At 52.9% G+C, this 23,465-nt stretch overlaps 1 protein-coding gene across 1 annotated transcript in view; it reads left to right on the top strand.

Annotated features, from left to right (window-relative positions):
• Positions 1-2,995: 2,995 nt before the first annotated feature.
• The window catches only part of PKDCC (protein kinase domain containing, cytoplasmic), a 77,465-nt gene continuing 56,995 nt past the window's right edge, over positions 2,996-23,465 (top strand). Inside the window, exons 1-2 of the mRNA XM_085612818.1 lie at positions 2,996-3,648; positions 22,323-22,445. Coding sequence (XP_085468944.1) covers positions 3,100-3,648; positions 22,323-22,445 — 672 coding nt within the window. The 5' untranslated portion in view covers positions 2,996-3,099. The remainder of the gene's footprint in view (positions 3,649-22,322; positions 22,446-23,465) is intronic.

The raw sequence follows: 23,465 nt of genomic DNA, 5'->3' as shown, positions 1-23,465 counted from the left end.
TCAGTGGAGCACGCATCTTAGAGATCAATCCTTTTAAAAAGAGGAGCGCGCATCCTCAAGAGTAGTGGTGTGCGCATCCTATAGATTAATGCTATTAAAAGCTGAACGCTCTTCCTAAAGAGCGGTGCTACTGCAAGTGGTGTGCAATGCGAATCTTTTAGATCAATGCTATTAAAAGTGGACCGTGCATCTTAGAGAGCAGTGCTGCTGCCAGTGGAGCGCGCATCTTGGAGAGCAGTGCTGCTGCCAGTAAAAAGTGCAGCCTAGGAATCAGCGCTTTTGTCATTGAAGCGCGCATCTTCAGAGAGCGGTTTTGCTGCCAGTGGAGTGCGCATCCGAGAGATCAATGCTATTAAAAGTGGAGCGCGCATTTTAGAGAGCAGCGCTGCTGCCAGTGGAGCGCACATCTTTGAGAGCAGTGCTTCTGCCGGTGGAGCGCGCATCCTAAAGAGCAGTGCTGCTGCCAGTGGGGGGCGCATCTTAGAGAGCAGTGCTGCCGCCAGTGGAGCGCGCATCTTAGAGAGCAGCGCTGCTGCCAGTGGGGGCGCATTTTAGAGAGCAGTGCTGCTGCCAGTGGAGCGCGCCCCTAGCGAGCAGTGCTGCCGCCAGTGGAGCGTGCATCTTAGAGAGCAGTGCTGCTGCCAGTGGAGCGCATCTTAGAGAGTAGTGCTGCTGCCAGTTTGTGCGCATCCTAGAGAGCAGCGCTGCCGCCAGTGGAGCGCGCCCCTAGCGAGCAGTGCTGCCGCCAGTGGAGCGTGCATCTTAGAGAGCAGTGCTGCCGCCAGTGGAGCGCGCATCTTAGAGAGCAGTGCTGCTGCCAGTGGAGCGCGCATCTTAAAGAGTACTGCTGCTGCCAGTGGAGCGCATCTTAGAGAGTAGTGCCGCTGCCAGTTTGTGCGCATCCTAGAGAGCAGCCCTGCCGCCAGTGGAGCGAGCATCCCAGAGATCAATGCTATTAAAAGCGGAGTGCCATTCTGGAGAGCAGTGCTGCTGCCAGTGGAGCGCGCATCTTAGAGAGCAGCGCTGCTGCCAGTGGGGGCGCATTTTAGAGAGCAGTGCTGCCGCCAGTGGAGCGCGCCCCTAGCGAGCAGTGCTGCCGCCAGTGGAGCGTGCATCTTAGAGAGCAGTGCTGCTGCCAGTGGAGCGCATCTTAGAGAGTAGTGCTGCTGCCAGTTTGTGCGCATCCTAGAGAGCAGCGCTGCCGCCAGTGGAGCGCGCCCCTAGCGAGCAGTGCTGCCGCCAGTGGAGCGTGCATCTTAGAGAGCAGTGCTGCTGCCAGTGGAGCGCGCATCTTAAAGAGTACTGCTGCTGCCAGTGGAGCGCATCTTAGAGAGTAGTGCTGCTGCCAGTTTGTGCGCATCCTAGAGAGCAGCCCTGCCGCCAGTGGAGCGAGCATCCCAGAGATCAATGCTATTAAAAGCGGAGCGCCATTCTGGAGAGCAGTGCTGCTGCCAGTGGGGCGCGCCCCTAGCGAGCAGTAATAAGCCAATCCCTCGGGGAGTTTCATGCTTAGGAACAGCCATGCATCACTGTGGTATGTTTGGCGCTTTCTGCATAGCAAGTCAAACATCACGTGAAGTGCTATGCAGCAAAGGGCAGGTATAATGTACGCTTTCTGTGCTGGTATCACGTGCAAACACGACTATGTGTATAGGTGCATAAAAAAGTGTACATTTGCAAGCGGCAAATACCATGTGCTGGCACTATTCAGATGTAAAACACATGTGTCATATGTATCTCCCTTGCATGAATCATCTGCAAACATTCTCTGCAGCTATGATGTTGAATGCGGTCTGCAGATGTCACGTGCAAGTGATACGCAGATGTCGCGTGCAGGTGATGCACAGGCATCATATGCATTTATGATTTCGTGTGTGTCGTGCAGGTTTCATGTTCGGCTTTCCTGTGCATGTGTCCCGCTGATAAAAGGAACAGTTGACGGCCGGGCGTCATGAGCCAGTACTATGCATGGAACATGCATGCACGCATGAGCTCTTAAAAACAAAGTACATTTGACATGTATGAATAAGGTGCAGCAGTGACATGCAGGTATATTGTGAATGTATAGGATGCAGCTGTTGCATGCAGCTATCATCTACAGGCATTGTCTAAAAGAATCATGTGTGGCGAGTGTGAGTATAAGTAGCTTGTATGTGTAGGTGGCGCGTGAAACTTTATTGTGCAGAATTCACGAGCAGCCATCATTTGGAGGTGTTTTATGCAGGTACCTGCACGGTCATGGGTTGTTCACGCGCAGACACCATTCCCAACCATCAATGGCCTTCTATATGAAGCTACCATGGACCAGTACAATTGCAGGTATGCTCTGCTATGTATACCTATCGTGTGCACATTCACCGTGTCAGTGTAATGTGCCAGGATCGAGATATGCAGGTATGTTATGGGTGTACATGAATGCGATGTGCAGCTAAGGTATCACTCTCGTTTTAAGCTTTAATCTGCACGTCTAAGGAGTCGCCTTACTATGCAGGTATGAAGAGTTTACACTGATGACACCTATTAGCAGGGGATGCGTGGCTGTCTTGCACAGATGTAGTGCAGAGGCAGTGTGCAACTGTCCTGTGAATTGAATTTGTAGGGAATATGTTGCTGTTTGGAGCAGGTGGTGTGCATGCGTGATGTGCAAGGGTTGCCCATGTGCCTCTTCTGTGTGCAGCACTCCACATCTGTAGATGCCTTCCAGAGACTGTCCGTCACTGCCTGGCTCCTGTGAAGTATCCCGCTGACCCTTCTGTTTGCAACTCCTCCCCTCTGTCACTGAGGCTGCACAGCTTGCCCAGGGAGCCTGCTACAGGCGGTTGCTCGGGGCTGCCCGCCTCTGGGGGATGTAGTCCCCTCCCCTGCATGCTGCCCACTAAAGAGCAGGGGATCCAGCTGCTGCGGACTACTCGTCCCGTCGGCCCCCACTGCAGCGCCCCGGAGGCCGGGCTGTCACTCAGCACGCGTCAGGAGGGGTGTCAGCCCCGAGGCTGCTCCGGGTGATATATGCGGTGCGGGCGCGGGGAGGCGGCTGGCCGGCGCTGGCCCTCTGCGGTGCGGGCCATGTGCTGAAGGCGGTGGGCTCGGCTCTTCGCAGAGATGCGGCAGCGGCGGCGGGTGGCTGTGGCTCTCGGACTCTGCGGATCCTTCTTCATCGCCACCGTGTTCAACGTGCTGCTGGTGCCCGGCTCGGAGCGGCGCCGGCGGCCGGAGGACCCTCCTGAGGAGGAGCCCGAGCACCGGGAGCTGGCCTGGCAGCTGCGGGAGCGGCACAAGGAGGTGCTGCGCTACCGGGCGCCCGTGGGCCGGCGGCAGGTGAAAGCCCTGGAGCGGAGGCTCATGGACCTGGAGCCGCGCTCGGAGCCCGGTCAGAGGCTCGCCCTGGAGCCCCCCGGACTGGGCTGCGCGGACCTGGGCGGTGCGCCGGGGGCTCAGTACCTGGGCTCGGGCTACACCAAGGCGGTGCACAGGCTGGCGCTGAACCGCAGCCTCTCCGTGGCGCTCAAGACCGTGGACCTCGGCGGGCACGACATGGAGAGCTGCGTGCGGCAGTACGGGGCGGCCCGGGACTGTTACCGGCTGGCCTCCTACAAGATCCTCAAGGAGATGGTGCTGCTGCAGCGGCTGAGGCACCCCAACGTGCTGCAGGTAACGGGCCAGGCAGAGGTGTGTGCCCGGGTGGATGGATGGCCGGCAGGGTGCATTCATGGATCGGTGGGTCTGGAGTAGGTGGATGGATAGGTTTGGTAGGGTTGGAGTAGATCGCTTGCAAGTTCAATGGGTGGATGAAAGGATGAGTGGATGACCTGGTATGTGGATGGATGGATGGGTTGAATGGGTGGGTGTGTGCATGTGGACAGATGGATGGATGGGTTGAATGGGTGGATGGGTTCATGGATGGGTTGAATGGGAGGGTGGGTGCATGGATGGGTCGAATGGGTGGGTGGGTGCACGTGGACAGATGGATGGATGGGTTGAATGGGAGGGTGGGTGCATGGATGGGTTGAATGGGTGGGTGTATGGATGTGTTGGGTGGATTCATACAGAGCTTTGGTCGCATCGCTAGAAAGTTTGGTAGGGCGGAAGTAGAGGTCCCAATTTCAGTTTATGTTATTTATTAAGGGCCCATCAAACCGTTACTAGTAAATGGTAATTTTCAGTGGCATTAAGTTGCACGGGATGGAGGGCGCGGATCTTGTAGCGTCTGATGTTACTGCGCAGCCTCCAGGCACTGCGGTGACAGGCAAGACTCGGAGTGCGACGAAGCCAAGTTTCTTCGCAGGGATTTTCGTCTCGATTTCTGGGATTCTTGGCCTGCGACCAGAAGTCCACTTCCTCTTTAGCTTTTATTATTTTTATATCATACCGTGGCACAACAGAGCTGCCTAACGAGCGAGAGACTGAGACTTCGGCGGGTACCGTGACCGAGTGACCGTGGCTCGTGGGAGGTCAGAGGTCGCTCAAGGCTTCATTGCGGACATCACAGCTGCAGTCGACAGCTTTCTCCGTTTAGTACATATTTCCCAAACTTTGTGTAAACTTTCGCCGTGGTGCCTCCTCTCGCCCGTACCTGCTTCAGATCCCAGCGGCTGGCACACGGTGCTGTCTCTCGGCAGGCCTGGTGTGGGGCATCGAAGCACGCCAAGTTGTTGGTATTCGGGTTCTGCAAGGGTGGTTTCAAGCAGAACCCGCCGGGGAGCCCCATGCCCACGGCCGGACTGGGAACCGAAACCAGCCCTGGCAACTAGCTCGGCTGTCATACCAGGGGGGAGGGGGGACGGAGTAGCTGTTTGTCAGGGTCAGTATTGGCCGCTTTTGCCGCAGGGGACCGATATTGCAGCTATGCTGCAAAACCGGCCCCGGTAACAAAAACGCCCCCCAGGGGTCCAAATCCGGCCCGCACCCTGTCGGCCTCTTGGGGGAAAGCCTGGTGCCTGCTACCACCAGTCCGGCTCTGCCCATGCCATGGACACCACGGCGTTAAAGGGGGCTGCTTCTTGTCCTCCATGTGACCAATGAACTAATGCTCTCGCAGTGACGATGTGTCAATATATATCCGAGTGGGTGGGTCAGTGGATGGACAAAAGAGCACTTGATAAGTCAGCGGATGCGCACGTTCCCGTGGAAAAGGGCAGCAGATGGACTCCGAGTGCAGCCCCCATCTGATCCTGAGACTGCATCTTTATCCTGCCCTGTGAGTCCTGCCCCAAACTGGCCACGTGAGTGCAGCTCGTGCTTGGTCCAAAGGATGCAGCTGCTATTGGGAGTGCAGTTTCAGCCTGACCCAGTAACTGTAACTCCAGTCTAGTCCTGTGAGCGCAGCTCCACCTGGTCTTGTGAGTGCAGATGCACCCTGGTACTGTGAGTGCAGCTCCACTTGGGCACTGTGAGTGCAGCCCCTGCAAGGTCCGGTGAGTGCGGACTCTGCAAGGTCCGGTGAGTGCAGCCCCTGCAAGGTCCGGTGAGTGCAGCCCCTGCAAGGTCCGGTGAGTGCAGACTCTGCAAGGTCCGGTGAGTGCAGCCCCTGCTAGGTCCGGTGAGTGCAGCCCCTGCAAGGTCCGGTGAGTGCAGCCCCTGCAAGGTCCGGTGAGTGCAGACTCTGCAAGGTCCGGTGAGAGCGCATCCAGCCTTGTCCTGGGTGTGGTGCTCCACCCTGGTCCTGTGAGTGCAAATCCACTCTTGTCCTGCGAGTGCAGCATCCGCTTGGTCCGGTGAGTGCAGCTTTGCCCCTGCAAGGTCGGGTGAGTGCAGCTAGTGCCAGGTCCGGTGAGTGCTGCTCTAGCCTGGTCCTGCGAGTGCAGCCCCTGCAAGGTCGAGTGAGTGCAGCTAGTGCCAGGTCCGGGGAGTGCAGCGTCTACCAGGGCCGGTGAGTGCTCCTGCAGCCTGGCCCTGTCAGTGCAACTAGTGCCAGGTCCGGTGAGTGCTGCTGCAGCCTCGTCCTGTCAGTGTGGCTGCTCAGCCTCGTCCTGTCAGTGTGGCTGCTCAGCCTCGTCCTGTCAGTGTGGCTGCTCAGCCTCGTCCTGTCAGTGCTGCTGCTCAGCCTCGTCCTGTCAGTGCTGCTGCTGCCGCCTCATCCTGTCAGTGTGGCTGCTGCAGCCTCGTCCTGTCAGTGCTGCTGCAGCCTCGTCCTGTGTGTGGCTGCTGCAGCCTCATCCTGTCAGTGCTGCTGCAGCCTCGTCCTGTCAGTGTGGCTGCTCAGCCTCGTCCTGTCAGTGCTGCTGCAGCCTCATCCTGTCAGTGTGGCTGCTGCAGCCTCGTCCTGTCAGTGCTGCTGCAGCCTCATCCTGTGTGTGGCTGCTGCAGCCTCATCCTGCAGGGCTGCTGCCGCCTCATCCTGTCAGTGTGGCTGCTGCAGCCTCATCCTGTCAGTGCTGCTGCAGCCTCGTCCTGTCAGTGTGGCTGCTCAGCCTCGTCCTGTCAGTGCTGCTGCTGCTGCCTCATCCTGCGTGTGGCTGCTCAGCCTCGTCCTGTCAGTGAAGCTGCTGCCTCATCCTGCGTGTGGCTGCTGCAGCCTCATCCTGTCAGTGCTGCTGCAGCCTGGTCCCGTCAGTGTGGCTGCTGCAGCCTCGTCCTGTCAGTGCAGCTTCGGCAGGAGGTGGACACAGGCAGCCACTTCACAGAGACAAGGCCGATCTGTGTGTCCAGAGTAGCGCGCGCCTAACGGCTTCCTGTCCTGCGCTGCACCATAAATAGCTGTTCCTGAATATTCAGCAAAACATAACATGCCTGTCCGACACGGTTTCGTTTATTCTAGCATTTAAAATGGCCTCCTTCCTCTTCACTGTTCACATAAGACACTCTCGTCCGCACAAACACACCCATATATACATGTTAGAATAGTTACACAAAACACACAATGTGCTAATAGGGCGGGTGCGCGAGCACACACACGCGCACACACCCATATCCCAGGAAGCGAATGCTCTCCCTTCTTTCTCCATCCCACGCAAAAGCACACATATGCCTGTTAGGATGATCACACATGACCAGTGCGTCAAATGGGCAGGTATTACTGTCTGGCACACTGTTAGGATGATCACACATGCCCAGTGCGTCAAATGGGCAGGTATTACTGTCTGGCACACTGTTAGGATGATCACACATGACCAGTGCGTCAAATGGGCAGGTATCACTGTCTGGCACACTGTTAGGATGATCACACATGACCAGTGCGTCAAATGGGCAGGTATTGCTGTCTGGCACACTGTTAGGATGATCACACATGACCAGTGCGTCAAATGGGCAGGTATTACTGTCTGGCACACTGTTAGGATGATCACACATGACCAGTGCGTCAAATTGGCACGTATCACTGTCTGGCACAGAATACTTGCACTTCTCAGGAGCAACAGGTACTCTAAACACTGAATAACTACTCTTTCATTTGAAAGGGAAAGTACCTGCACTTCTCAGCACCGCTGCCATACCTTTAATGGGGGATTACATGCACTTCTCAGGAGCAGGTCTCTAAACATTGAATATCTGCACTTCTACATTTCCACTGCACAAGACTCACGCCCGTAGGGTGGCCTCTATACCCCGTTTTCACGCACAGAAGGGCCATAGATTGTCTCGCTGCACACTTCTCTAGTGGGGTGGTTAGGTCAGGCACACACATGCGCCTCGAATGGTGGTCACAGCGCTAACACTGCAGATTGCCGCGAGGAAAAGCGCGCTCGAGGCAGAGCTACTGTACACCGTACCAATAAAAGGTGGCAGGAGCTCTCGGGCGCTAAGTGCTTTATGGGGGCCTTGGATAAACAGGCCCTGCGGGAGGTAAACGCGTTTACAGCCCTCTGCGGCACACGATACACACAACGCCGGCCGCAGATCGACTGCTGAGGCTCCCACACTTCACACTCGTGCACACGCAGGGCTGTGACGGACAGTTGAAGGATGAAAGTGTGCTTCATCTTCAAAACTGTCCTGATCACCAGCCAGACACGCTCGCTGCCCCGGCACAATAACAGCGTGTGTGTGTGCGGGGCTATCTAGACAAGCGCTGTGATATCCTTTAATCGAAAATATAGTCCCTCTGAGGGGATAAAGTTTTTCCGATACGATTGTGTTCACTTATAAAACGACCCCCATTTGAAACTTAACTGTTCGAAACCCTCTTCCTCATAGGGGCGGTGGGCGTTCTGCACCCCATTTCACACACCCCCCCCCCCCCCCCCCATCGCCGAGGAGCTCTAGAATGCCCTTTATTCGGTGATGTCTGCTGAGTTTCTGGGGCTGAAGAGCTCTCCACAAGCAGCAGGCAGGTCAGAGGGTGTCGGGGTTCAAACTGATTGTGGATACACAAGCCCCCCGGAAGCACTGATACTAAACGGTGTTTGTGGGTAGAGTCCGGAGTTATGAAACTGTGCCGAGACATAGGTTTATTTTCATCTTCTCCTCAAATTCGCCGGGATGTGCTCGCCTCGAAACACTTGGAGGCGAGGGACCTTTTTCTGGGCGTGTATTATATGCCGTGGGGCGCGCCATTGAGGCCACGGTCCCCGAGCCTGGAGCCAGAGAGGCACGGCCGCGACGGTCCCTCCTCCCGGCATGGACCCGACGCCGGCTGCGGAGGCCTCTTCCAAGCCTATAGACGCTGAGGAACGACCATGATGCTCCCGGAGGGCACACGGTATGGCGCTCATAAGGCCATGACCTCGGGTTTGTACACGGCAGTGCACGGCCACGGAGGCCCCTGCTCCCGGCGTGTACGCGGTTACAGGCACGAGGCCTTGCACCCGGACGTATACACGGTGGTGCCCGGCCACGGACGCCCTGCTCCCGGCGCGTACAAGGAGGTGCACTGCTAGCGTGGTCCCTAATCCCCAGGGCACACCTTTAGCAAGGCCACTGCACCCTGCACCCTGAACCTTCGAATAATTCACGCCTGTGCCCAAAGAAACATGCATCTGGGTGGGTCTCACCTACAGTCCAAAACTCTATAGGTCTGTGAGGAAAGTCACCTTGGGTGGGTTACGATTTTCCTTTCTGGACGCGCACAATGACAAATATCTAGACAAGCGATGGGATACCCTTTGATCCGAAATATAGTCCATCTGAGAGGGGATCATGTTTTTCCGATACGACTGTGCTCACTTATAAAACGGTCCCTGTTTGAACACCTCTTCCTCTAGGGGGAGGGAAGGGAGGGGGAGAGAGAGGGGGTGTTCTGCACCCCACTTCACACACACACCCATCACCGAGGAGCTCCAGAATCGCTGGCTGCTGAGTTTCTGGTGCTGAAGAGACCTCCAGCACCAAGCAGCAGGCAGGTTACATTCGGCGGGATGTGCTCGTCTCGAAACATCCGGAGGCGAGGGCCCTTCTCCTGGGCGTGTGTACCGTGGGGTGCGCCATTGAGGCCGCCGCTACCGAGCCTGGGACGGCTACCGAGGCCTGTGCCCAATGAAACATGCATTTGGGTGGGTGTTACTTACAGTCTAAAAATCTCCCCTTCTGGTAATAATGTCGCCTTGATTGGACTGCGTTTTTTCCAATCTGGATGCGCATAATTAAAATACAAATCAAGGAGAAAGCTTCGTATTTAATTACAAATTTATACAAACATCTTTCTGCCCCCTCTGCTATGCGAATATTTTCGGCTGACACATACTTACCTCTATTGCTCACCAGGGTTTTAGCAAACAGTGGCTCTTTCCCTCCCCCATCCCGGGACCTGTCCGCAGGCCGGCCCTCCCCGAGGTGCAGATAAAAGACCAGCGTGAACTCGCAGCCCGAAGCCGAGCTCCCTCGGGGGCCATTTGCATTAGGTTACAGAGTTAAGAGGTCTTTATAGGATTTCGAGCGGTTTGGAAAATGCCAGCGTCTGCTTTAAAGCTTACAGTTTACATAAAGAAACCGCCTTGGCCGTGAGGGCCTCGCGCCAGTGCACGTTAAAGAGCACACGCGTGCAGCCACACATGCCTCTTAATGTTGCACATTCCCCCACGCACATTACTGCCGCGCGCAAGAGCGCGTGGACGAGCACTCCATGGTTAACACGCAGTCATGCGTCGTCTTAATGCAAGCGAGCCTGTGGTCTGACTGAACGCGGGGGGGGGAATGGGGGGGGGGGGGGGTCACAGAATACACAGCCAGATATGGCTCTTCATGCTGGCGCCTGTGGTGTGGCTGAGCCCTCCATGGCGCACACAACACACATCTCTTATTGCTGCGCACTTGTGGTGTGACTGAGCACTCTACCGCTCACGCACCTCTAAGTGGTGAGCGCCCCGGGTGTGACTGAGAGCACGCCATGGCGCACGCAATGCGCCCCTTAATGATGCGCGCCTGGGCTATGACTGACCCTCCATTGCTCACACAGGTCTCTAAATGGTAGGCACATGTGATCAGGGGCGTTTTAAGGCTAGAAGGTGGGCAATTGTCCAGAGGCCCCTCCTTCCAAGCCCTCTCCCTCCCTGGTGAAAATGAAGTCTCTCTCTCTTTGACCACTGACTAATCTATGCCTCTCTCTAAAGGCTCTCGCTGTCTACCTCTGACAAGTCTCCCCATCCAGTGTCATTTGAAGAATGTTTAGGGTCCTGGGCAAGTCATATCACAACTGCTTTTGAGTGTAACGTGGTCTTTAGAATTGTTGGGCATGGTGGGCTTGAGTTAGTTAGAAATTGGTAAAAAATGATCAAATCATTTCCATACCAGGGCCCTCAAAATATATCTTGCGTTTCCCCAAAATCCCCAAGATGATACTGCCTGTGAAATGACTGAGCTGTGAGCTCTGTAAAGCACACATACAACACACACCTCTTAACGATGCGGGCATGGGGTGTGACTAAGAAGGCTAAGGTCACACATCAACACACGCCTCTTAGTGATGCGCGCATGGGGTGCTTTGGTGTTGTGCTGCGGGAGGTGGGGGGGGGGGGGTGCTGGTGTTCTGTTCTGGCCTGGGCAGTGTGTCCTTTCCAAACTCAAGAGTGAACATTTATTTAGTGTGGCAGGGAAATCATGGGGCAGGGGAAGCAGGCTCCAGTCGCAAGTCGTGACTGTTCCTGTTTGCTTAAGTTCCCACTAAGGATAACGCTTCCTGCGCCCGTGACCCAGCACGCCCTGCTCTTGCTAGTTTTTACCGCACTGGGTGAGATAACACCCCCCCCCCCCCCCCCCCCACCAAGCCTTCCACTTAACGTCAGCGCCGGCTTTGCTGTGTAGGCGCCCTTCAAGCCGCTAGATGTGTGCAAAGATACCTGAAAGGCATTCTCTCTGAGCTTCTCACCCCTCTCCAAACAACCTCTCTCTCGGAGGAGATGCGGTGTGTCAGATAAGAGAAACTGTGCACAAACAGAGGTTAGTTGATGAAATGAGAATCACGACTGAGGAACATCTCTCATTCCTCCCCACTGCGCCTACTTGCCGATATGCCTTCCCCATACCCCAACATGCCACATTTTGATGAGGCGGAGATACACTGTGTAGGATATAGAGACCTGCGCAAGGACTTCAGAGAACTGTTGAAATGTAGGGCTCGGCTGAGAAGCAGCTCTCAGCCATCCTCGCTGCCCGTTGTTGCAGATATGCCTCCTCATACCGTAATATACCCCCGGAAGCAATGATGCGGCTGAGTAAGGTTACAAGAATTGCGCAAAGGCTTAAGAGAATTGTTGAAATGCGGAGCACGCCTGAGAAGCAATTCTCAGGTCCCCCCTCTGCTCCTGGTTGCAGAGTTGCCTTCCCTACAACTTAATAGACCCCTTCCACAGGAAGCAGAGGTAACGCTGCCTAAGGTCAGAGAGACCTATGTTAGAGTTGATGATATGAGGAGCATGGTTGGTAGGCAGCTGCCAGCCTCCGACGCGTCTGGTGCTGACGTGCTGTCTCCCCTCGGCTGCCTCTGGAGCAGGGTGTCTCGGCTGCACTGGAGGCGAAGGGCCCGGTCTGAAGGAGGGGTCTTTGTAATCCGCAGACAGCGCTCGGGTTTCAGGCATTCCTCCCATTGTGGCGGGCAGGTGCACGTCTATTAACATGGAAATGCGTGGGGTTGGAGGGCTTCATTAAAGCTGATTTAATAATGAGGGGTATTTGGAGAGGAGGTTTGGGTCACTGCTTTATCGTGACACAGGATTTGGCAGCCCTCGCTAATTGCTTTGCCTTTGGTCCCCTCCACTATAGCCGGGGCCTGGCCCCCCCGTCGGTGTGCTCTCAGGAGGCGTCCCGGACCCGCTCTGTGAGTCAGTGCCCTCACTTGTGCCCAAGTGGACACTCGAACTTTCAGTGCATGAACGCGCGTAAACACACACACACCGAACACATAAAACACACACAGAAACTGCACACGACACACAAACTACGTATAACAAATACGCACACATACTACACACGACACACACTACGTATAACATATACACACACAGAAACACCATCTACACACGTAATACATGTGACAGAGTGCACGCACGCGCATGTTCCACACGCTTAGACACACAAACTAAGCACAACACAGGCAAATGTCATATCAGAAAATTGCACAACACACTTCATACGGACATGCTTCACGAAGCACGCACAAGTACGTTCATGCCAGCTAAACGACTTTCCTCTACTTCAAATGCGTCTAATTGCCACCCCCTGCTCACTTTTAAGGGGAAACCTCCATAATCTAGACAAACGCTCTGCACGCCGTCTTCAGTCGCTGGCCAGAGGTGGCCCTTCCACATAGATTAACTAATACGTGCCGCTATTTTCATTTTTGGGGAGGGCAAGTTTAAGGTAGAGTAGAGCGCCCCCTTCCGGGAGGTACAGCAGACACCAAGCCTTGCCACGTCCCCAGCTATTCTAACGTCCTCGGTCCCTCGGAAGTGCCAACATTGGCCAACCAATATGGCGGCGGGGAAGGTCCGAGGCGCAGTGTGTCACCAATGAGAAGCAGGCCTGGTGAACCGCAAGCTCCGGCACTTATAAGTGGGGCGCTTCCGTGACCTTTGGTCACGTGTCATCTGTCGCTGGGAGGCTGAGAGTTGAGCGAAGATGGCGGAGTTTTAGGGATCCTTTTCCCCAAGTGACCAGCTTTCCATGGCCTAGTGTGGACATGCGTATATTGACTGCAGAGCAAAGGGTCACACACAGGGGTATTAACAGAAGCTTTACGCTGCTGCAGAGCACGGTAAGGGCACGGTTTCTGCTACCTGAAGTAGCCAATGGAACGCATGTGAGGTATGTTTAGCGACGTTCCCAAATGCATGTTCTCACACGTGGCCTGGTGCAATAATCGTCCTATGTTTCAAAAGCAGCAAACCTTCTTTCTCTGTATCTGCACGAGTGCAAAGTTTCTGAAAAACATTTGGGTGTCGTGTCACGCCCCAGCTGCCCATATATCGGCCATGGGGCAATCATGCAAAATGCTGGAAGGGAATGATGGTATCCCTTTAAGCGTAAATTACATGGACACTACCAAAAAGAAGGGGGTGGGGGCTACAGAATGGCGTCAGTATTAACAGGCGCCTCTTTTTTAATTAAGAATAGAGTATATATTTTCACTGGACTGCTCCAGAATGGCGACTGGTGTCTCTTGGTCTTCTCGCTACATTTAGCATGACATTTCCAAAAATATGGGTGGAGCCCTAGCCCGAAAGCGTAAATATTGCTCGTGAAGTGACACGGGCATGTGTCAGCGAGAAACCCTGCAATGTTATACTAACACCGGATCGCGGCTATACAATGCCAAACAATAACTAAAACAAACGTATGACTTTTTCATTTTCTGCTGGATGAATTGCTTTGCGCTATTATCTGTATCCAAGGAAGAGAGAGCTCTCCGCTACCCATAGAATCTTGAGCAAACTTGTTTATCCCTTGCTTTCCACCTTTTAAATGTTCAGTGACTTTTGCACTGTATGTGGGCAAAAAAACTGCTCCACATAATGAGGCTGCATTGGCCACCACACTGCTCCCGTAGACTTTCCAGTGAGGAGGGTGTTCCAAGACAATGCAGAAGGGCTGAGGGTGTACCCTAATCTCATTGTTAAAGTGCAGGGAATGTATATTGTCACATGAGTTTGTTAGGCAGCGTTTCTGCCTAAATAGAGAGAAGAGTTGTGAAACAGTGGCAAAGCGGGCACGGGCACCAGGCAGGGCCTGCATTCCTTGAGTCCCAGGGGAGCCTGGTGATTGACAGGCGCCTGGTCCAATGAAATGCAAGTAGCACAATGGGTTTGTACAAGGGACAATGGGGGGAAATGCAGCAGGAGCGGTCCGTTTCGACATTCCTCTGCCTCTGAAAGGGACATTTGGTACCTCGGCTGGCCGCCCGCGGGCGCACCCCTGGGGTGCGATTAAGAAGAGGGGCTCATTAGGGGCCGGACACCCCAGGGGGACGTGGGGAGACTCGGCGGGCACTACAGCTCCTGTGCGGGCGGGGAGGGGAAGAGTCGACTCAGCGTCCGCAGCTCTCCGGCAGGGGGGGTTGGGGGGGGGGGGGGCGTTACTGCTTTCCTGGGATGGTGCAGGCAGAGAGGTGGCGGCCTGTGCCCTACCGGGGCAGATGGAGGTGGCAGCGTATGCACGGCTGGTGGCGGGAAAGTTGGGCAGGGCCGCGTTTGCGGTGGTTGCATGCAAGAAACAGAGACGTCCGGTGTAAGGCGGGAAAGAACATCCACCCCCAACACAGTGTGTCATTTATGGAGCCACCGCGGACGCTCTCATTAGGGCACCCAGGTTCCACGGTTGACGGCGTGGGGCAGAGGCCTGTGCCACCGGCAGCAATCGCTAACGTGTGAACGAGCTGCAGGGCACTTCCTGCCTGTGCCCTGCAATCATTTACCTGTGCAGCCATGTTTTCACAGCCTTCAAACGAGCGGCCTTAAACACCCTCAGTGCTAATTTTTAACAGAGGGCGACCCCCGCCCCACCCCACCCTCATTCACCGGAGAAATGGCGGCCACGTGCACAGAGGTAGGCGGGAGCAATCTCCTCTACCCAACTCTTTACTCTCAGCAGAGGCACCCGGCCTCACTCTGGGCACACACTCAGCTTTCTGTACCCACAGTAGCCCCAGCCCATCCCGAGCTCTCTGCGCCCACACCAGCCCATCCCGGGCTCTCTGTACCCACAGCTGCCCATCCCGGGCTCTCTGTACCCACAGCAGCCCATCCCGGGCTCTCAGTACCTACAACAGCCCATTCCGGGCTCTCTGTACCCACGCGAGCCCATCGTGGATTCTCGACAACAACAGCAGCCATTATCGGATTCACTGTACCCACAGCAACCCATTCCGGGCATTCTGTACCCACACCGGCCCATTCAAGGCTCTCTGTACCCACAACAGCCCATTCACAATTCTCAGATCCCAAACAGCATTCCGGGTTTTCTGTACCCACAGTGCCCCATTCCGGGCCCTCTGTACCTACAGCAGCGCTTCTGGGGTTCTCTGTACCCCCAGCAGCGCCTTCGGGGCTCTCTGTACCCACAGCAGCGCATCCAGTTCTCTCTGTACCCACAGCAGCCCATCAAGGGCTCTCTATACCCACAACGACCAATCCAGGGCTCTCTGTACCCACAACGGCCAATCCAGGGCACTCTGCACCAACAGCAGCCCATCCAGGGCTCTCTATACCCACAGCAGCCAATCCAGGGTTCTCTGTACCCACAGCAGCCCATCCAGGGCTCTCTATACCCACAGCAGCCCATCCAGGGCGCTCTATACCCACAGCAGCCAAATCCAGGGCTCTCGGTATCCACAGCAGCCCATCCAGGGCTCTCTATACCCACAGCAGCCAATCCAGGGCTCTCTTTATCAACAGTAGCCCATCCAGGGTTCTCTATACCCCGAGCAGCCAATCCAGGGCTCTCTATACCCACAGCAGCCCATCCAGGGCTCTCTATATCCACAGCAGCTCATCCAGGGCTCTCTATACCCACAGCAGCCAATCCAGGGCTCTTTATATCCACAGCAGCCGATCCAGGGCTCTCTATACCCACAGCAGCCCATCCAGGGCTCTCGATACCCACAGCACCCAACCCAGGGCTCTCTGTACCCAGAGCACTCTATATCCACAGCAGCCAGTCCAGGTATCTCTGTACCCACAGCAGCCCGCCTCGGGTTCTCTACCGACATCGGCCCATCCCAGGCTCTCTGTACCCAGAGCTTGCACCCTAAACTGCATGTCACCGAGGCTGCCCACCCCGGGCTCTCTGTACTCATATTAGTTCATTTTGGCTCTGTGTACCCACAGTGCCCCATCTCGAGCTCTCTGTCCCCACATAAGCCCACTATGGGCTCTGTGTACCCACAGGGGCCTAGCCCGATGTCTATGTTGTCCCTATATCTATCCACCCGGGCTCCCTGTCTCCACAGCTCGCGCTGCAAGCTCTGGGCACCGAGGTACCAGCAGATTTCCTCTCTCGCGGGCGGTGCCCGCGGCGCCCAATCTCGCAGACCTTGTCAGGGATCCGTTTTATTTAACCCTACATTTAACCCCGTCTTTAAACTATTAAACCAAATGAGATCCTTTCCCGGGCAATGTGTGCCTCTAATTAACATAGGAAATGGAGGTTACTTGTGTGAACGCGTGTTGGAGAGTATGGGGTGGAGGGGGGAGGGCGTTGCGTGTATGCGCGCGCGCGTTGCAGAGCTCTGAAGGCGCGCGCAGGGAGGGCTCTGTCCTACCTCAGCAGCCCTCAGAGCCAGTAAAAGAACTTTTTTTTGAAGATTTATATAGCTTAATGGCATCAATCTACCAGGTAGCACGGTACATTTCTTTCTCGTAGCACAGTTTACTTGTTGAGTGACGGTATAAAAGGCTCGAGGAAGTCCACTAAATGCAACGTTTTGTTCAGTCAAAGCCCACCACGCGTTCTGGTAAATGCGCCTGTCTGGGCTCCTTTTTTTTTTTTATTTCACTTTCCAAAGCCGCTTTCCCGGGGCCGCTAAAGGCCGGGAATCTGTTGTTTGCCAATACTTCCCTGCTGATGACAGCTTAATAAGGTCTATTATTGTGTGTTTTTGTTCAGGAGGCTTGTCAGCTTTTGTGTGCGGTCTGACCCCGGCCCCGTCCCCTTTCTGTGCCTGAAAGGGGGCAGATGTGTCTCTGTAATTTGTAGTATTGGGGGATTCTGTGGGGGCGGCGGCGCGACGTGGGCGCTGAGGAGGCGCACAGAACAACTCCACTCGCTTCTCATTGATTGATTGATACCAGGAGAATGAAAGCTGGGAGCGGGGTCTGGAGCCTGCGCCTGCCTTTAAACGGATTTTCAGCGGCGCCATAAAACGTCACTGCGATGTCGGGCACAGCGCTTCGAGGGGAACCCACGAGCCTTCCAGGCTCGGCGCTCCCGCGAGCCAGGAGGATAGAGGGCCAATAATGCAAAACAGATCCCTGTGAGAAACTTGAAGCATTCACTAATGCCTCATGTAATGCAACTGGTGCTATGTAAAGCGCTCTGATACCCGATTCGGGTCAAGTTCGCACTATATAAAACTCTGTAAAATAAAAAAAATTAAAAATAGGTAGGTGCTCTGGAAAATGCATCATAACCAACTTCACTTCATTAGCTTGCGGTTTCAGCAGAGGTCTCTGGGTGGGGTGCAGGTACATTTTGTCAATTCTGACTGATTGACACACATTTGACCCTGCTTCTATACCGGAGCAGTCGATATTTTATTCTTATTCATTTTGTAGAAACCAGTCGATATTAATGGAATCCGCAGGTTTTCGACGCAAAGTGCTTCCAGCCCCTTCAGGCGTACCATAGGTATACACAAACAATTAAAAAAAACGTGTCCACGCACTCTCAATCATTTCAAAACCCATATTTCACATCGATGACACTATACAATTGAACAATGTTGCATCATATCTTTCGGGTAAATTCTAGTTTCATTTTAATTCGACGTACTGCACCCAGGTTCCTTGGGTCCGACTCCCATCTCGCCAGGTAATTAGTCAAAAAGCATGACAATGCATTTAAATAGTGCTTTAATCAACATTCCCTCCGTGAAAAACCCTCTTTGTTAGCGAAACAATGCAGAGAGCAGCTGCGAAACCCGGCAAAACTACAGAGAAGCCCTTAACACGTCAACGCGACTTTGCTGATGTCCCGGCATTTGTAAAAACATAATTTAACATTTTCTATTTTTCACTGCAAAAAACAGATAAGTCGGGTTATTAACCTACCGATTTTAATAGACATTTCCAACCTCGATAAAAGTTATCTAAAGCTACTTTCCAAGTTAATTGTATATGTAATATAAAAGTGCTGATTAGGGCGTGCATTATTGCCGAGGAAAGCTGCATCGGGGTCCTGAAGGCATGTACAATAATTGACCTCGTGTTATCATGTCCCCAGAAACCCCTTAATAGGTATCTCTGTTCAATAACCCCGAATAGTGAAAACCCTCCTCCAAATAAACTGTCCAATTATCCAATCGGTAACAGAACTGATGGCCGGACAGGAAGTTCTTTGGAATGTACTTTTACAATTTTGAATTCATAAAACGAAGTAAGTGCCCCGTTCTCAGCTATTCATCAGCCCTCTTTTTGTTTTCATTATCATTCTACAATTTGCATAAAATAAAATAGCTCGTGTACGCCGGTTGTAAATTTATTGTGCGGTGCCGTGGTGGCCCAGGCAGTAAACACCGCATATAAAGCAGCAGTTTTATTAGCCAGAGTAGACGTTTACAACACCGACCAGAGCTTTGCTTTAGCTGGTTCTAATTCCGTTTCTCATACAGCGCTCGCTTTAGCTGATTATTGGAATTTCGGCGCTATAAATAAAAGAGTGGGGATGTAAATCGACCTGAGAAGGGCGAACGATTAAGTGGACGCCGCAGGTCTTGGCGGATAAGTTCATCTGTTGGGAATATTATTTTACTTCCCGGAGGAAAATGCTGAAAAAGTCCAAATAAAAAGTGTTGCTGTACATTTTAATGTAATATTGTTCAAAGACAGCGCCTTTTTAGTCACCGGCTGGATTGACGGTGCGTGAAGGCAAAGCCAATATAAAATAACAGACTTATGCACCGAGCTGCTCTAGGTGCGAGAATAGAAAGTAAATCTGGGGTATGGGGTATCTCATTAAACTGACGGCGCCGCATCCACAGTGTACGGCGCGCGCAGCCAGGAGCCCAGGGTCACAGAGCGCCCATACTCCTCCTCCTTTGAGCTTTGTTCGTGAATCGCTGTCCTGCGTCATCGCTGCCCCTCGGACCCAAGACCAGTAACACGCTATCCGTCAGCGTGGGCGACGTGACCCGACCTTCGCCCCCGGGGCACCAGAGCCACTGACCAGCACTCTCTGCCGTCCAGGCGCGGACGAGAGCCAGTGGCATTTTAATAGCCCCAGACTGGTGAACGTCCAACCCTTGATATTAGATCGACATATTTTGCTGTGTTTGCTCCCTCTTTTTTTTTTTTTTTTTTAAGAATGTTTGTTCTGGAATGCGCACACGTTTCCCATTGACGTTTTGTGCCCCATATAATTTTTCATTTTACCTTAGGCAAGGAATCGTGTTTTCCAATATCAAGTGTTATGCCCATGAATATGCCTTTTATTCACGTTTGCCCGGGCAGAAATATTTAAAACACATACATTTGGTTTGCATGATGGTCCAGTGAGACCGAGTTCCATAGGATGGTAAGGAAGTCTGAGCCACCCTTCCGAAGTGGGAAATTGGGTGCTAAACATTTGGTAAAAGTAACGTCCCTTAATTAAAGTGCTTAGACTAAAGCCTATTATAGCGCTAAGAAACGGAAGAAATACAAAATGAGGCGCAATGTAAAAACACATTATTGTGTAGGAAATTCCATCCCTCAATTCCGAGCACTAGAGTCCTTGTATTATACACCATCGACGTGATGAAAAAAATGCTTTGTCATGCAAATGGAACATGATTATACATTTCCAACTTTATTTTAATATTCTCGACAATTTCCAAGCAGCCATACCGCACTGCCTGCGATGCTCTGTCACTCACTCTCTAACAGGGGACGAGTGCCCGCCCTCAGTTTGGTGTTGCATGAACCTGATTCATTCCGTGCTGTTGTGCCTGATACCACTGACCCGCCCCCCCCCGCACCCCCCACCACCACCGCAGCCCCTGTGCTGCTGCCCCGCTCCGAGCCTCCTAGCACTGCCAGTCCTTTCAGAATTTAACCCCGCACCGACCTTCCCTTTCTAGTCCCCGGCCCTTCTTGTGAACATGACCCGGGGCCATGTCCTGACACCTCCCGCCTCTCAGACGCCTATTTTCGGGCGCTGGACAGAGTCGTCTGCGGTGCCAAGAGCCAGCGCCTGACATGTCATCCGAACTCCCTGCACTGCCCCGGGCACCGCCAGTGCCCGCACCTCTCCTGGAGCAGTGTGTGTTTATTCCACAGACACACAGTGCAGTTTACACCGTACACTTCACTCGAGCTGGTACATTTTTTTCAGACAACATTAATCCAGAGGGGTTGGGGGCCCAGCAGTGCCTAGGTTCCCTGTATGCAGAGCTTTGCGTTGTGACCTAGTGGTGGTAGTTATGTATCCACTTTCAGATATCTGTTTTCCTTAATGGTTGTTAAGTGTAATTTTCTGAATTGCAAATCCTACTACATCTCTTAGAATGCAAGCACCAGAATGTAAAAAAATAGGACTCTGTGAGGTATACTACAGGCCCTGGAAGTTTTTCTCCGCCCAACAGCTTCCAGTGTTTCAGTCACTTCGCTTCTCCCAACTCCTTCTCTGGCGTGTTATTATTCACACATGCTTGCCCAAAAACACATGCGTGTAACCAGACATTTTGCAACAAGAAGCTGTGCAGTCACGGCCGGCCCCCTCTGATGGTGGACAGAAAGATACTCGCTTTTTACAGTATATCTCAAGTTTGCCTGTGTTATGTTACCTTTGTAAAGCATCTTTTGTACAGTGCCGGATCTGCCATTTCCAGTGTCTTTGTTCGAACTCTTTTGCTTTGCAGCTTTTCGCAGGCTCAGTGTGGGGTGCCGTTGGTGGGATCTCAGTTGAGGTGTTAGGCAGTGCAACCATCCCAACTGTCATGTATGTTTGTGCAGGTGGGGATTTTTCCATATTAAGGAAGAGTTGTACTCTTTGCACACTCTTGGCACAGACTGGGTCTTGCGTCCATCATCAGCAATCATGTATATGTGGACAGGTGGTCCTATGTGGGGTGGTTCTATGTGCTCAGTAAAGAACATGCAAGCCTTGTTTCGAGGCTGAGTATTGTGACCTTCTCCAATATTCATGTATGTGCGGGCAGGTTAGTCGTGTGAACTCAGTAACAAACATTGAAGCCTTATACAGAATTTGGATCATGTGACTTTCTCCATCAGCCATGTATATTTGTTAGTGTGTGTTGCTTAACAACAAGTTCTCTACTATATGGAGAATGGGTCTTGCAACATTCCCCCATGACCTTTTAGGTGTGGACAAGTGGCTGTGCGCACTTAGTAAAGAACGCTCGAGCCTTCTAGAGAGGTTGAGTCTTGCGACCGTCCTCAAAAGCCATATATGTGTGGACATGTGATCATATTTGCTCAGTAACTAAGAGTCTAGCCCGCTATAGAGGCTGAGTCCTGAAACCTCTCCCAACACCCGTGCTTGTGTAGCTAGCTTGCCTTGTGCGCTCAGTAATGAAGAGGCATACCCTGCTCACAGGTTGGGTCTTGTGACCTTCCCAAACAGCTGTTTATGTACGCACCTGTGCACAGGTGATCAAGTCCCGTATAGTGATTTGTTTGTGTGGACTTCTCCATCAACTGTGGTTGTGTAGACAGGTGGTCATGTGTACTCAGTAAAGAGGACTCGAGCCTCACATAGAGGTTGAGTCTATCAGCCGTCCTCACTTGCTATGTATGTACTGATAGGTGGTCATGTGTGCGGAGTAAGAACGTTTTGAGCCTTGACGACTTTCCCCAACACCCATGTATATGTGGACACCTCGCTCTGTGTGGTCAGTAGCGACAATCATGCCCTGTGAAGAAGATGAGTCTTACAACTTTCCCTAACACCCATTTATGTGTGGCCAGGTATTCACATGTGCTTGGTAATGGAGAGTCAAGACCTGTTAAGAGGCCGCGCCTTGTGATTTTCCTCACCCCCGCATGCATGGGGACAGGTGGTCTTGTGAGATCAGTAACAAAGTGTGGAGGTCTGTTGAGAGGTTGGGTCTTGCAATCTTCTGCACCACTTAGGCATGCGCGGGCAGAAGGCCTAGATCCCAGTATTTAAGAGACAGTACTAAAAGGAGATGTTGTGAACAGTACACTTGAGGCACCATTCCAAATGATCGTGCTTGAGGGCTTTAGATTCCTTGATGTGGGATCAGAAATGGCATATTATGTCTAATATGAGTTCATTGTTTCCTTCAGCTCTATGGTTATTGCTACAAGGACAGCAGTGACATCCCGGACACACTGACCGCCATCACGGAGCTGGGTGCGCCCTTGGAAATGATCCAACTTCTGCAGACGTCGTGGGAGGACAGATTCCGAGTAAGTAACACAACACTGTGATTGGCAGGTGCAATCTATTTCTACCAATGACTGACTTTCATGGTTATTGTTGATATATCTCTTGAAGTAAAGGCATTTTATATATGCACTTTTACTTGCTAGAGGCTGGACCAGGAAGTCCCCCAATCGAGGCAAGCATATGTAGTTTTCACTAAGTGCTATATTTGCCTATATAAGTAGATGAGAGCCATGGGTGATCAAAGTTTTTATTACACGATCTAAGGTTTGGTACTTCTCAATTACTGTCCTTCATATAGTGGACAGTTTTCCAGTTGCCCTTCTCCTATGCCAGGTGCAGTTTTTGTCTTGTGGGTGTTGGTGCTGAAAACGGATGTGCCTTTTTAGGTCTCGTGACGTAAGCAGCGCATGCGCTGCTCCTGTCTTACGAGGCTTCATGGAATCGATACGATTCCAAGAAGCCTCGTCCTAGCTCTTCCTTCAGCGTTGATTCGTGCGCGTCGTTTGACATCACAAATTATGCTAAAGACAGTGCAATGATTGCACTGAAGGCATGGCAATCATTGCTTGTTGCCACCCTGTCTCCTTTTAGCCATGCCCAGCGGGATTGGATTCTTACGCGCGGCGTGACACAGGAGGTAGATTATCAGCTTGCCGCACTTTTTTTTGTAAACTTGTTGTACTGGGAGCGTGAGCCGCTCTTTTATTGGTAAACTTGTTGTACTGGGAGCGTGAGCCGTTCCACAGTTTGTTGATATTTTGGTACGTGTGTGCGATCCCTGGCGTTCCGCAATACAGGGAGCGTGAGCCGCACTTTTTTTGGTAAACTTGTTGTAGTGGGAGCGTGAGCCGTTCCGCAGTTTGTTTATATTTTGGTACGTGTGTGCGATTGCTGGTGTTCCGCAGTTTGTTTACATTTTGATACGTGTAGGTTTGCATTAATAATCCAAGCTTGTTGTACTGGGAGCGTGAGTCGCACTTTTTTTGGTAAACTTGTTGTACTGGGAGCGTGAGTCGTTCCGCAGTTTGTTTATATTTTGG

Source organism: Triturus cristatus, chromosome 6 (assembly GCF_964204655.1).
Source record: "Triturus cristatus chromosome 6, aTriCri1.1, whole genome shotgun sequence".
NCBI lineage: Eukaryota > Metazoa > Chordata > Amphibia > Caudata > Salamandridae > Triturus > Triturus cristatus.
This window is presented reverse-complemented; position numbering and strand designations above follow the sequence as displayed.